Source organism: Raphanus sativus, chromosome 7, assembly GCF_000801105.2.
Source record: "Raphanus sativus cultivar WK10039 chromosome 7, ASM80110v3, whole genome shotgun sequence".
Lineage (NCBI taxonomy): Eukaryota > Viridiplantae > Streptophyta > Magnoliopsida > Brassicales > Brassicaceae > Raphanus > Raphanus sativus.
The window spans coordinates 22,458,775-22,473,022 of record NC_079517.1 but is presented as its reverse complement, the minus strand read 5'-3'; the positions used below and the strand labels follow the sequence as shown (position 1 = coordinate 22,473,022).

Here is a 14,248-nt window from a genome sequence, read left to right as displayed (position 1 = left end):
AATGAAGCTCTGATACCAATTGTAGAAGATCCGGTGCGAGATCCACCTCCGTATCGGCTACTTTGTACGATCTCTAACTCTCTAATGTTATCTCTCGCAGGATCACTCACGAACAAACGAATCGCGACTTCGATCACTCGTGTGTCAAACGTAAAGAGAACGAAGAGAAAGAATCTAAAGCGATCAACACAAGCAAGTTTTAGAGTTCCCCGTCAATCTCTGGGTACATCTCCTTCAGGACGGGACCTGGTAATTCACTATTCTCTGTGTATCTTTGATTTACAGAAGATCAACTAACCTCTTGACTCTACAGTTTCAGAGAGCTCGATGATGAGAAGAGGAAGAAGGTTGTTACATAACAACCTTTACTGCAGACTTTATATCAGTAAGTCTAATCTTCTCTTGGGCCGCTTTCAATCACCGAGGTCCAGCTTCTCACTTCTTCTGTTTCACCGTTTGTTAGGATGCAATTGGGCCGAGGCCCATACTCGAGGATTGCTGTAATAGGTCACACACCACAATCCTCACAGGTGTGACCGAGAAATGATTCTGCTTGAACAGTCTGGGAGTAAAAACAAACCAGAGCTAGAGAAAAAAATACAGCAGCTTGAGTTGGACTTGATTGATAGATTTCTGGAATGTCGATACATATCAGCATGTAGACAGTAGTTTGAGATTTCTGCTATCCATATATCAAAAAATTAAATTGTGTTTTACTAATAATCATTAAACCAAAATATTTTTAATATGATTGCTTCTTGTTATATACATTATGTATAATGTTACATATTTTTATGACTTCTTACAATATTTTATATGATTTTTTTTTAAAGTAGGCGAGAGATATCCTAATTTCAAAATGGACCAAAAAAATATTTATGCCAAATAGACAATGTAGTTGTTTTTTGTTTTATTTTAACAAATTTCCAAAAACTTATTCTCTGTACGAGGTAAGAGATATTATTAAAGTATAAAGAAATTTTTGAAACACAAGAAAGTATAAAGACATAAAACTATTTTTTCTGACTAAGGGGCTGACTGGTTTTCCCGCTACCACCCGCAAACGCAGATTTTGCGGTTCATAGCGGTTGTTGGCGTTTCGAAACAATCACAGAAAACGCTACAAATCGTTTCAAACCGCTCCGAACCTCTTAAAATCAAAAGCTGATTCCAGCTAGCGTTTGCGGTTGCGGGCGGTTGCGGGAGGGTAAATTTTTTTTCTTTAAAAACAAAATAAATAAAAATAATACTAAAAATATCCAATAAAATTTTTAAATTAAAATAATAGAAATTGTAAAATGTATACATATTATATTTCAATTTATATTATAAAAAAATTAAAACCAAAATATTTTCTATAAATTTTTAAAATTTAATAATATGATTTTATAAATATAAATTTTATATTTATTATATTATTATTATTTTAATATTTTTATAATTATATAAAATGTAAATATTGTTAAAATTATTATTTAACATATATTGCGTTTGATAGTTTACCAGTCATAAGAGTCCCGCAAACGCAACAATTTCTAACAGTTGTGTCAGTCGTATAAATCTCTAGAAAACGCTTAAAACCGCAACCACCCGCACCCGCAAACTCCCGCAACCGCAACCGCTGAGGTTACACCAGTCAGGCCCTAAATCAACAAAAAAATACAAAGTTTATTTAAGCAAAAAAACAAGTTATTATACCGGTCAATCAGTGAATCGCTATCTTAAACCTAAACTCAATCCTAACATAATCCAGTCGACTCCAAGTCTCCAATACACCATATTGTTTACCTTAGCCTTTTAAACGAAGGGATACTGATACAATTTTTGCATCCACCTTACCTTAGATCACTTGATGTCAGAAAATTACAAGCCTTTACTTGTTGAAGGTGGGATAATGGTAGAGATATATGGTGAAGGACAATGACTCGCTCAATAATTGGAACAGACAAAGAATCTCTCAATAAACTTAATCCACAGGCTTCATGCTATCTAGTGAATCACACATTGAAGAAATAAGAGCACAAAAAATGCAAGCTTTGTGAAAAGAAAACCATTTCTATTATTTTCAATGGTCAATGAGTGTCATCAAATTTTCAATAGGCTTGGCCTCTAGGAAGTTCTAACAGCCCAATAATCTTACATGTAAATAAAGACACAAAATATTCAATGATAAATATAAAAGACCTTAAACTTCAAAGAAACTAGCTATTGGAGCTTTATGATATCGGCCAAAAGTAGCGAAATCTTAGGGCTATTGTAACTTTATAGTTTTTCATGTATTTTTGATGTCTTGGGACCTTCTAGCATGGTTGAAATGCATCAAGGCCGTGTGCAAATAGAAGAAGAAAGAGTTTAGGAGTCTGCATGCAAATGGGTACAAATATGGGAAGTGTGAGAAAGAGAACATCTTTGTGATCCTCGTGTGATCCTTTGAGATAGTTCAACTTTTTTGGGGGAGAGAAACTAATTTGATTGTTTATCTTTCTTGGGTAAAAAGATATACTCCTTTAAAGATACATATATCGTGGTTGGGTTATTAGTGACTTAAGCGGCACGATTGATGGAGCTCCAGTCATCTGGTGATCTAGTAACTGGCATCATGGGCATTATCCTTTATATACTAAATTATTCCAGTATAAATAAATGGTGTGAGATATTTCCTAATTTAATACTTTGTCAAAATTTTAACTTTATTAAGTTTTTCAAATCACCCATCTTGAACTTCAAATGGAATCGATTATCCAAACCGGATCTGATTTGAAATGGACCGATTCGGTTCGGTATAACCCAATTTATCCAAAAAGTATTATTATGATTGTCCATGAGTATCGGTTCATTTCTTTTCTGATCTGTTTACTGATTGGGTATGCGTTTGAACCAAAGTCTATATAAAAAAGGACACATAATTGTATGTACTTGAGTCGAACTTGGATTGGGAGAATGAAAAAATAGAAGCAATACAACTAGACTATTTCAACTTTGTTGTAATTACTTTCGTATTACTAACATATACACAATTTATTTATTAACTAAAAAGACACAGTAAAATAGATAAAAGTATAATATTTCGGGTTTAAAATTCTAGATCCGGAAACGGTGGAAACCGATCTGGATCCGAACTAAAATATTACCCGGTACTGTATGGAAATAGTTTCTCTATATTCGATTTACTTGTAACCAAACAGGTTTTACCTAAGCCGATCCGAATATCCAAAATCACCGACTTAATTTAACAATTGAGAAAATAATCTCATGCTAATGGAAACAATATAACATCATGTTATTCTGGTGAACGTCTTCAGCAGAACAACTAGAAAATGTAATACTTTTTGTCAGAAACGAATTCTGAAGCCTTACATTTAGCCCATTTATTTTGGTTCGAATACCACAAATGAGGATAAGACATTGACTTTTGAGAAGTGACGATCTGTTATGTTTTAAAACCTTCTCAGATTGGATCAACTGAGATTATCTTAGATGATGGATGACGATTTTTAAATCATACAAACAAGACATATTATAAAGGTGCCTTTGATAATTTATGAAAAAGGTATCCTTTCACAATGCAAAATAAACTAATTACTTTTGGCCATGTGTGAAGTGAATTTAAAAGAAAAGTGAGCCAATTTTATTCCCAATTATACTCTAACTTGGGCGTTTTTTGGCCATGTGTGAAGTAAATTCCATCTTCTCTAGCATCCCAAAAGTTTTGTTTACCATAATGAACTATGAGACCACCACCTTCATATCCTGTGAACCCTGCATGGAACTTGAAATTAGGCCCTTGCCATAGGTCACAGAAAAATTCTGTCTTAAAAACACTATCATGAAAACTGAATTCGTAGGTTTCTCCAGGCCGCAAAAAATGGAAGCCTAGATCGTCGTCGTTTGATATACAATTAATCTTCAAGATATTATTTCGACCAAGAGAGTTCTTGAAGTGTACAGAGTTTTTCTCATTCCATTTTGCGTTACTCAGCCCAACGCACAATCCAACAACGAGCAGAAAACAAGAGAGGCGAGTCATTCTGTTGGCTGGTCGAAATGACCGTCTTCTATAATTCTTTTATAGTAATTTGTAGATAATTAAGAGGCACCATGCACATATTTATATACAAAAAATTACATATGGACGATCTCATTCCGTTTTAACTATTTTGAACATCTTTATTTTGACCAATATTATGAATCCGTTTAATTGTTTTTCGCTTTTGCTATTTCCGTGTCCTTATCGCGTTTTGCTGTTTTGCATCTAATTAAAGTGTAACGCGTTTGATAATAAAAAGTTCAATGTTCAGCTTTAACATTTGTGATATGAATGAATAATGGTATTTGTTTATAACATGTTAATTACTATTTCAGTTAAACACTTTCAGTTAATTATAGTGTCGGCTGTTACGTAAAATATCTAGCATTAGATGGTGTTCAATCTGAATTGGAAATATAAGCACATATTTTATAGTAAATTATTTGAAAGACGTTTCTGAGAAATCAAAGATTTAATTACAAGAGAAAAGATGATGAACTCGTCAAAGCAATGAATTCAACAAGAACAATAAAGTTATGAATACTCTTAGTTATTGTGCAGACTAACTCTGTACTATTGTCAATGTCTCCTCTTGGGACTATGTATCTTTATTATGTATATAACTTCTTTCATTTTCTTTCTAAGTTACTCTTTCTCCCTTTGACTGTCCCTCCTTTATTGGACCGACTTCCTTTTACTTGATGGTTTTTGTCAAATGATGTAATTCATCTCCAACAATAAGTCTCCCAGTTCATTATGAGAAACAAAGTCGATCTCGATGAATTAACAAGAATCAGTCCTCAAAGTAAAGAGCCCCACTCTTGTCTTTCAAATGTGACCAAGTTTCCATTTCAGCGCTTATAAAGATCCTCTTTAGTTTACTGTAAATTTTTTATCAGGATTCTCAGTTATTGACAATTTAATGTGCTAGTTATTAAATCAGATATTCAATTATCTCTTTCAAGAGTGGTTAGATCTTCATAGATCGACGATTCATGCCTCTTGCCATTGTCTCCAACCCGATACAAAGTCCATCATGTATTGAACACCTCAACTTCAGACACAAAGTCTAAAAATTTGATAGTCATGCAGCTACATGGCTGAGGGTAGCTAGCCCTATCACACGTGTCTTTGTGTCCTGCCCAAACCTAATTTTGGTGAGCGTCGGACAAGGCACTGGCCTCGAGTGGACGCCAATGTCTCACGAGACTCCACCCGGTTGTCGGATACTCCACCCGATTCTAACCGGAAGTTTGTGGCTTTAGGGTTTTTTACAACATGCTCAATAATGCTATTCTCTCTGAGCCGAGTCCCAAACGATATAACACTGTCACACAAGTATATGCATCACAACAACAATATATCATAAACATGTTATACACCCCCTGCCGAGGCCAAATGATATAACCCAATACATTTCACAAGCATCAATCATTATCATATGATCATATTTATAAACGCACAACCTAGCAATGTGTCATTCAATACTCTTTTTTCCAGGCGCTAAACACACACTCAAAAGTTACAATCCTTAACCGAGACCCATCTCAATACTTAGATGAATGTTCCAGACTGGAGAAACTACTATCTTGCGGCTGGCTTTGCTTTAAACCTCTATCGGGATAATTCTAGAACTTTAGGCTTCTCAACAAGAAGGGGTAGGTAAACAAAGGCTGTCTTAGTTCAACTATGGACTGTGGAAGTTGAGGATGAGATCAATCATTCGAGGAATTGATGCCATGGCTTGGAAGTCGGTCATGAATGGATAGATTGAGCCAAAGGTCAAAGATGAAAATGGCGTTGAATCCAACAAACCAGAAGAAGACTGGACTGAAACAGAACTGAAGCTGGCAAAGTTTAATTCAAGAGCACTGTCTGCCATACATGCAAGCATTACCAAGAAGAAATTCAAACTGATTCAAGGATGTGCGACAGCTAAGGAAGCATGGGATATTTTAGAAAATCACTTAGAAGGAACCTCAAAGGTAAAAAGCTCACGAATGAATTATCTTGCATCTAAGTTTGAAAATCTGAAGATGGGGGAACATGAGTTGATTGAAGAATTCAGCTCGCAGTTCCGTGGAATAGCTCATGAATCCTTAACTCTTTGAGAAAAGATTGAAGGACAAGAAATTGGCTAAAAAATTCTTGAGGTGTCTTCCTGCCAAATACACTGCTTACAAAGCTACTATCTCAGTTTCATTCAACACTGACGAGTTCGGGTTTGATGAAGTGGTTGGAATGTTCAGAGCTCATGATATGGAACTGGATGAAGGCAAGAAAGGAAAGAGAATTTCTCTTGTGTCACTAGAACTCACAAAGGATGAAGAATAGGACAATGACCCATTCAGTCTAATCATCAGAAGATTAAACAGGGTACTACGCAGAGTTGAGCAGGTTCAAAGAAACAAAAATTCATCAAGACATGTGACAGAAACTGAGAAGTCCATCAGAAATAGAAAAAGGTGACAAGAAATCATATGTGCAATGTCATGAGTGCAAAGGTTTTGGACACCACAAAACCGAATGTCCCACTGTGAGAAGAAGGGACATCAAATGCTTTGGATGCAAGGGTATTGGCCATACACAACTTGAGTTTATTAATGATCAAAAGAGATGCCATGAGAAGTAGTCAATGAATGGAATCAGTGAAGAGGATTCTGAAGAAGACAATAAGGAAGAGGAACTAAACAATTTGGTAGCCTTCATTGGGATCACAAAGTTTGTGGAAGGCAAAACGGACTCAGAAGACCATCAATCTGTAGCTGATGATGACATAGCAGGTGATTATCCAGAGCTATGTCAGACCTTGATCCATATAGGGAAGGAGAATCTTTGTCAGAAGAACGAGAAAGTCTGGTTGGAGGAAACCGTCGTAAATATTAGGAAAGAGCTATATCATGAAAGGAAGATGGATCTAAGCAACACAAGTATAAAGAGAGAGAAACTCCATCTTGCTACAAGGGTTGACATACTTGAGAAGGAAGTGCAAACTGAGAAAAGAAGTCGTCTGAACTATAAGACACATTGGAGGATCATTACAAGACTGTCAGAATACTTACTGACAATATTCTGAGTTTGATAATACATGAGAAGACCTCCAGAGGGCTCGGGTATGAAGGATTTGGAGCGGCTGACACAAGACCAGTCAAGTTCGTACCAAGCTAAAACCAAAGAAAAGGCACAAATGTCAAAAACTAGCCCAAAGAGCATTGGTATAGTCATGAAGAAACATCAAGTGCACGATCACCAGGAACCCGAGAGGATGAGCACTAGAAGAAAACACACGAATCTTGACGGAGAAAGCCGTTGGAAATTCATCGGGGACTTGCAATCCCGAGAAAATTCCGACGAACACATTCGCCGGTACTTGAGCGCCATGAAACAAAAATCTGTCAAATTTTCCAACGGATTACTAACGCACAAGATTCATCGGGAATTTTCATCGGAATTACGTCGGGAAAATACCTACCGGATTCCTATCAAAGTAATACGTTGGGAAATGTTTATTGGAAAGTCACTGGAATCAAATCCGTCGGGAATTTGAAATATCTACAAAAAAATATATTCTTAGTATTTAAAAAAAAATTATGTGAAATAAATATTTAAAAAAAAATTACGAAAATATAAATAAAACTATAAAAAAGTTTTAAATTATATAAAAATTAATAAATATGTTTAAAATATACAAATAAAAATCATAAATAAAACTAACAAAGTTTAAAAAGAATATTAAATTTTAAAATAGAAAATTTATAAAATGTTTTTAAAATATTTATAACACTAAATATATATATTAATAGAAAAATATTTTTAAAAATAATAAATTTGGATAAAATACTTCAAAATTATGAAAATAGTTTTAAGAATCCAAATGACAAATATTGTTTTAAATAGTTCAAAAATAACTAAATATATTTTAAAATTTGTAAAAAATCAAAAACAAATTGAAAGTTTGTAAAAATAATTAAAACAGTTGTTTCCTGTTTTTATGATAAATCTTGTATAAGTTTCAAATTATTTTATATATTTAAAAGATTTGTAAAAACGTTTTTCAAGTGGAAAATATAAAATAATGATTTACAAAAACATTTTAAAGTAAATATAATTAGTTTAAAATGTAAATATCAGTTTATTCAGAAAAACATCATTCAAATGATGACTTATTCCAGCTTCCGCATGCGAATCAAGCCTATTGACTACAATATCTCAGTTGTCGCTTGTTGATATGGTGCGAGATTCGATCAATGCTATGGAATGATCGATATGCTTCATTAGTCTTAACTAAATCAGCTGTCGCTTGTTTCTAGCAATCCTAGTTCAAGAGAATAAATTCTGGTGCAGAACTTACCGTCGTGGTTGTCCACAATCCTAAGTTAAAGGTTCTAGTTAGCTACTCTAGAACACAAGCATTACAAACAATTATTTGAATGATGTCTATCACCTCAGAAATTATATATGGAGAGAAAGTGAAAGAGATATTATTTTTAGTTGATAAGAATTGAGAAAGAAGAAGTGTAAATTGATTTGAGGTGCATTAAGAGCTTCAAATTGGTTGTTCATGGTGGTTGATGTATTGATGCAATGAAAATCTTGTAAATAAATGAAGATGATGAGGTTGAGAGAGTAAAAATGTCATTTTCAGAAGAAAAAATAGTAATGGCATTTTCGTAAATAATATGAACTTGTAGGGTGAATAGGGCAAAATAAAAATCAAAAAAAAAAAGGTTAGTTTTGTGGTTGACTTCATGTTTTGAGTCAATTTTGCAAAAAGCTCAATAAATTAAATTAAAGCAAACCAATGATCTAAATCCCTATTCTTCGTGATAGTCTTCATCTTCAATATCATCTTTAATTTAAGAAGATAAATATGATCAATATAGAAATTTTTTTTTTAACAAGATTTGGTTTGGCATTTTAGTTTTAGAAGATAAATATGATAAATAGAGAAATTATCCATTTTTACATAAGAAAAATATAAGTTATCAATATATATATATATATAATTGTAAGTATAAAAATGAACAAGCTCATAAGCCAGCTCATGTTCATTAAAGATCGATCATATAACTCATGATCTAATTTAGGCTCGATCAATAAGCTCATTTACTAAATGAGCCTAAAATATATTGATCATACTCATGAAAAATTGAGCTGAGCTGAGCTACCTCATGTGCTATAGCTCATTTTGACACCCCTACCGCCGATCGACGAGAGACAATGTGTATCGATCGACTATTGACTATGAATGTCGACCTCTAGACTTGTTCGATGATAAGCTACGAGTTTCTTCTATCCTTATCTCCAAAATGCTCTAAAATCACCACTTTACTCCAAATCACACATGAACCTATAAATATGCTAAAAAGCCTCTAAAACACACACACACACACACTTTTATATTTTATATTTTATATGCTAAAATATAAAATAATGATTTACAAAAACATTTTAAAGTAAATATAATTAGTTAAAAATGTAAATATCAGTTTATTCAGAAAAACATCATTCTAATGATGACTTATTCCAGCTTCCGCATGCGAATCAAGCCTATTCTATGGAATGATCAATGCATATCGATCATTCCATAGCATTGATCGACTATATATATATATCATAAGACACTTATATACTATGGCTAATAATGGGTAAAATCCATGATATATCAACTCCCCCAAATTTACCTTTTTATTTGTTCTCGAGCAAAACAAAGAGTAGTCTTTATGAAAGAGGTTTGAAAACAGTAGGGACTCATAGAATTTAAAATCACTACTCACTTCTGCAAATATGATAGGTGGAAATAACTCATTACTAACCTCAAAATCTTTCAATGTATTATACACTAGCTTAGTCATTATACCATACAACACAAAACTCCATTGATAGTGCCTGACATACCCTTCTATTGACCTCATTTCTGCATAAAATAGATATGTAGGCTACATCTTGAGAGTATCGATCACTGAATAAATGAAATCAACTCAAGCAAGTATCTGGACCTACATCTAGTCTTTTTCTGACTCTTTCCATTCTCTTTTTTCTCTTTTCTGAATCCAATCTATCTCAATGCCAATGAACAGTGACACTAGTGTAGACATCTTGTTCATCTTATTAATTTTTTTTCAAATTTCTCTGCTTTTGACAAAGTGTAAGGGAATAATGGAATCAAATGTAATTTACCTATCCCTCGCTTCAAACGATGTGTGATCATTCCCTTCTGAATTAAAATAATGGGGTCAGAGGGAATTTACATATCCCTCTACATCTTCTAGGAAATCATCTCTATCTTTTTATTCTAATGGATGCTAAAGAAAGGTGAAATGGGAATCAAGAACACACAGACTTTAATACCTTCTAGACTTGTAATAGGACTCTGATCCAATGAATACCAAACCTCAAAACAAGCAAGTTAAGTTAATTAAGGTTGGTAATCAGCTTTGGTTTCTCCAGACATTCTCAGCAGGTGTGGATGTTAGCATTACGTTACACACTGCGGTGTTTCCATCTAACACATCCTACAATCAATAAATCTAGATGGTGCTAGAGAGTGATTAGAGTAGCAATCAAATTGTATTTGATCATAATCTCCTTCTTGACTCAATAAAAACTTTTTAAAACATTTTATAAGACTTCAAAAATAAAATTGGTAGTAAACCTCTTCCCGGACTTAAATAACACTGTCCCTAGTGTTTATCTAGTTGAAGTTTGGTGAGAACATAAATCATAAGGACACAATTTAACAAGGAAAGCGATCTACCTGATCGATGTTATGGGTATCGATCGACATAATTAAGTTGCAATTGATCGTTTCGGATGTTGTACTACTGTGATCGATGTCGGTCTGGTCTCGTCGATCAATACTAGGAACAATTGTCTCTCGATTCTTTCTTCTTTTTACCTGCATAAAATTAAAAAAGAAAATCAGTAACAATTTAAACTAAATTAAAAGAAATTATCTAATAGTGGGCTGCCTCCCACTCAGCGGTTTGTTATAGTCATTTAGCTTTACCTTTTGGAGGTTGTTTGGCTAGTATGGAAGAAAGTGACTACTCGGTTGGATACGAGTGTCAACTTTTTCTTCTCTCGGCTGAAACCATGTACCATTAAAGCTTCTTATGGCCTCATCTCCTATGGTCCACTGATTTTTCCTTATCTCTTTAGCAACCTCATTTGCATGCATCCTCTAGTGAGGGTTTACAATGTTGCACTGCTGCATTCCAACTCCAACATCTGTTGATTCTGAAATATCTTTAAATTCTTGGTCGATCTCCTCTTTCATCAAGTCTAGAGAAAAAAATAATCTCATCAAGCTTGTCCTGTAACAACTTTCGGTTATCAGCTTTCCTCGGAATATTGTGTCATGAGTATCAATCGATGGTCGAATACGGCTGTTGATCGATGTTGATGTTTCTGTTCTGATCGCATTCTATCTTTGCAGCATGTCTATCTCATGTTGCATCTCGTGCTTGCATGTAGTCAACCAGATAATACTGTTGTTGAATAGGTAGTAGACATCATTAAGCTTCCTGTAGTAGTTACCCAGTGTCATCTCCTGGGCTTTGTAGATTTTATGTACCATGTCATCAATTTCTGCTTTGCTGTAAGTATCTGGCTCTGGCATGTGTAGTATTGAATTTCTCTACATATTCTGGTAGACAAATGTGATTATGTCCATCCATCTCAGCTCTTTTCAGGATTTCTCTGATGTCTCTCCTTGACACATGAATAATTTTGCCATCTGCGGCTCATGCATTTCCATGCTCATCTCTGTGAATGACATATTCATCTCTCCTTTCCCAATGAAATCTTATTTTGCCTGAGTGATCATAAGCTCTCTTGCCACACTCGTAAAGGGCGTCGATTGGTGTTGGAACTGTCCTATCAATTGATGATGGATCCTTTGCATTGTATTGCTGATTGAAGAGGTTCCCTGATCCATTAGTCATTGCAAGAATTTCTGCTTAATTTTTCTTAGAAACATGTAGAACTCGTCCATCCATAGGTCTTTTTTGTCCTTCTAGATCTCTGGAGGTACCAAATTCATCTGGTCTGAGATAACCATAATCTGCATCAACTTCTACTCTTGTGTCTAACTCTGTCTCGTGATGAGTATCGATCGATGGCCGGTAGTTGCTGTTGATCGATTTTGGTTCCCTGTTCTCATGGGAAATCTTGAGAACTCTGTATTCTTCATCATACTCACAGACTGCATTGAAGGTATAGCAGTGTCTACTGTAAAACTCGGCTAGCAGTGTTCTGGCCAGTCGTCGGTCGCATTCGCAGGGGCACTATCGATTGATGCTTCGAGTTTTCCGTCAATCGTTTGATGAATGTTGTCGCTGTCGATCGATTGTCTTGTCTGGTTCTCGATCGATGTTGACGTTAATTTCAACTATAAATTTGTCGCTTTCCATGTGGGATTGCTGGTTGTCTAAGGTGTCGATCGATAATTATTGTAGTGTATCGATCAATTTTTTCCCAAAATTTAAACACATGTTTCCAATAAACGTTGAGTCTGTTTGATAGACATTTTCTGTTGGTAGGGAGTCATCAATTGGAACATCGTCTTCGACTCTAATTCGTGAAAGATGATCAGCAACTCCATTTTCTACTCTTCTTTTATCTTTTATTTCGATATTGAATTCTTGCAGGAGTAAGATCAATCTCAAAAGTCTTGGTTTTGCGTCTTTCTTTTGCATTATGTATTTCAAGGCAGTGTGGTCGGTGTGCACAACTACTTTCTAGCCAACTAAGTGGGGGCAAAAATTTTCGAAAGCCAAAACAATTGCTAGTAACTCCTTTTCGGTCGTTGCATAACTTCTTTGCGCATCGTCGAGAGTCCTACTAGCATGGTAGACAACATGTAGCTTCTTGTCCTTTTTTCTGGCCAAGTACTGCACCTACGAAAAAGTTGCTTGCGTCGCATATTATTTCGAGTGGTAAACTCCAATATGGAGCTTGCACAATGGGAGTAGTCAATAGAGCTTTCTTGATCTCTTCAAAAGCTTTTAGGCACTCAGGAGTGAAGTCGAATTTCACTTCTTTGCACATGAGAGATGTAAGGGGTCTGGCTATTTTCCTAAAATCTTTTATGAATCTCCTGTAGAATCCAGCATGCCCCACAAAACTTCTAACATCTTTCACATCGGTGGGCGGTTGCAAACATATCATCCCCTCTATTTTAGCTCTCTCCACCTCGATATCGACTGTTGTTACCTTGTGTTCTAGAAAAATCCCATCGTTAACCATAAAGTAGCATTTGTCCCAATTCAGGACAAGATTCTTCTCCTCACATCTGGAAAGTACCTTGCACAATTTGTTGAGGCATGATGTAAAATTAGATCCATACACCGACAAATCGTCCATGGAGACTTTAATGAAATCGTCGATCGTATCTGTGAAAATGGACATCATACATCTCTGGAAGGTAGGAGGAACATTACAAAGCCCAAAAGGGCATCCTGCGGTATGCAAATGAACCATATGGACAAGTGAATGTGGTCTTTTCTTGGTCATCCGGATGGATAGGAATCTGGAAAATCCTGAATACCCATCGAGAAAACAGTAGTACTTGTGGTTTGCAAGCATTTCTAACATCTGATCTATGAAGGGTAGAGGGAAATGATCTTTTCTTGTAGCAGTGTTGAGCTTCCTGTAATCGATGCACATCCGGTGTCCAGTAACAGTCCTCATAGAAATAAGTTCATCTTTGTCATTCTTTACTGCTTTTACTCCTCCTTTCTTAGGCATGACATGTACAAGACTTACCCAGTTGCGGTCTGAAATTTGATAGATAATTCCTGCTTCCAGAAGCTTCATTATCTCTTTCTTCACCACCTCTTTCAGATTTGGATTCAGTTTCCTTTGAAGCTCAATAGATGACTTTGACTAGTCTTCTAGGTGTATCCTATGCATGCATAAATCGGGCGAGATTCCTGGAATGTCATCGAGAGAATACCCAAGAGCTTTGTGATGCTTGCGCAGCTTATTTAGCTACAAATTTAGTTCTCCGGTAGTTAAGTTAGCATTAACTATGACAGGATATGAGTTATCGTAGAGGAAATCGTATTTGAGTCCTGCTGAAAGTTGTTTTAATTCAAATTTTGGTACTTCTTCCTAACCCAGCTGTCCGATGCAAGAGGGTGTCGATCGACACTATCTGATAGGTATCAATCGACATTTATTTCGGATTCATCATCTTCTTCCTTGTTAACAAGCATG

At 35.2% G+C, this 14,248-nt stretch overlaps 1 protein-coding gene across 1 annotated transcript; it reads right to left on the bottom strand.

Annotated features, from left to right (window-relative positions):
• Positions 1-3,515: 3,515 nt before the first annotated feature.
• Positions 3,516-4,058, bottom strand: LOC108829700 (S-protein homolog 8-like). The gene has a single exon (XM_018603304.2). It carries the CDS (start codon positions 4,025-4,027, stop codon positions 3,629-3,631), a length of 399 nt encoding a protein of 132 aa, XP_018458806.1. The 5' UTR covers positions 4,028-4,058; the 3' UTR covers positions 3,516-3,628.
• Positions 4,059-14,248: the final 10,190 nt, after the last annotated feature.

Bases quoted from the DNA above. Each gene is read 5' to 3' on its own strand.
- LOC108829700 (XM_018603304.2), bottom strand. From the start codon at position 4,027: ATGACTCGCCTCTCTTGTTTTCTGCTCGTTGTTGGATTGTGCGTTGGG.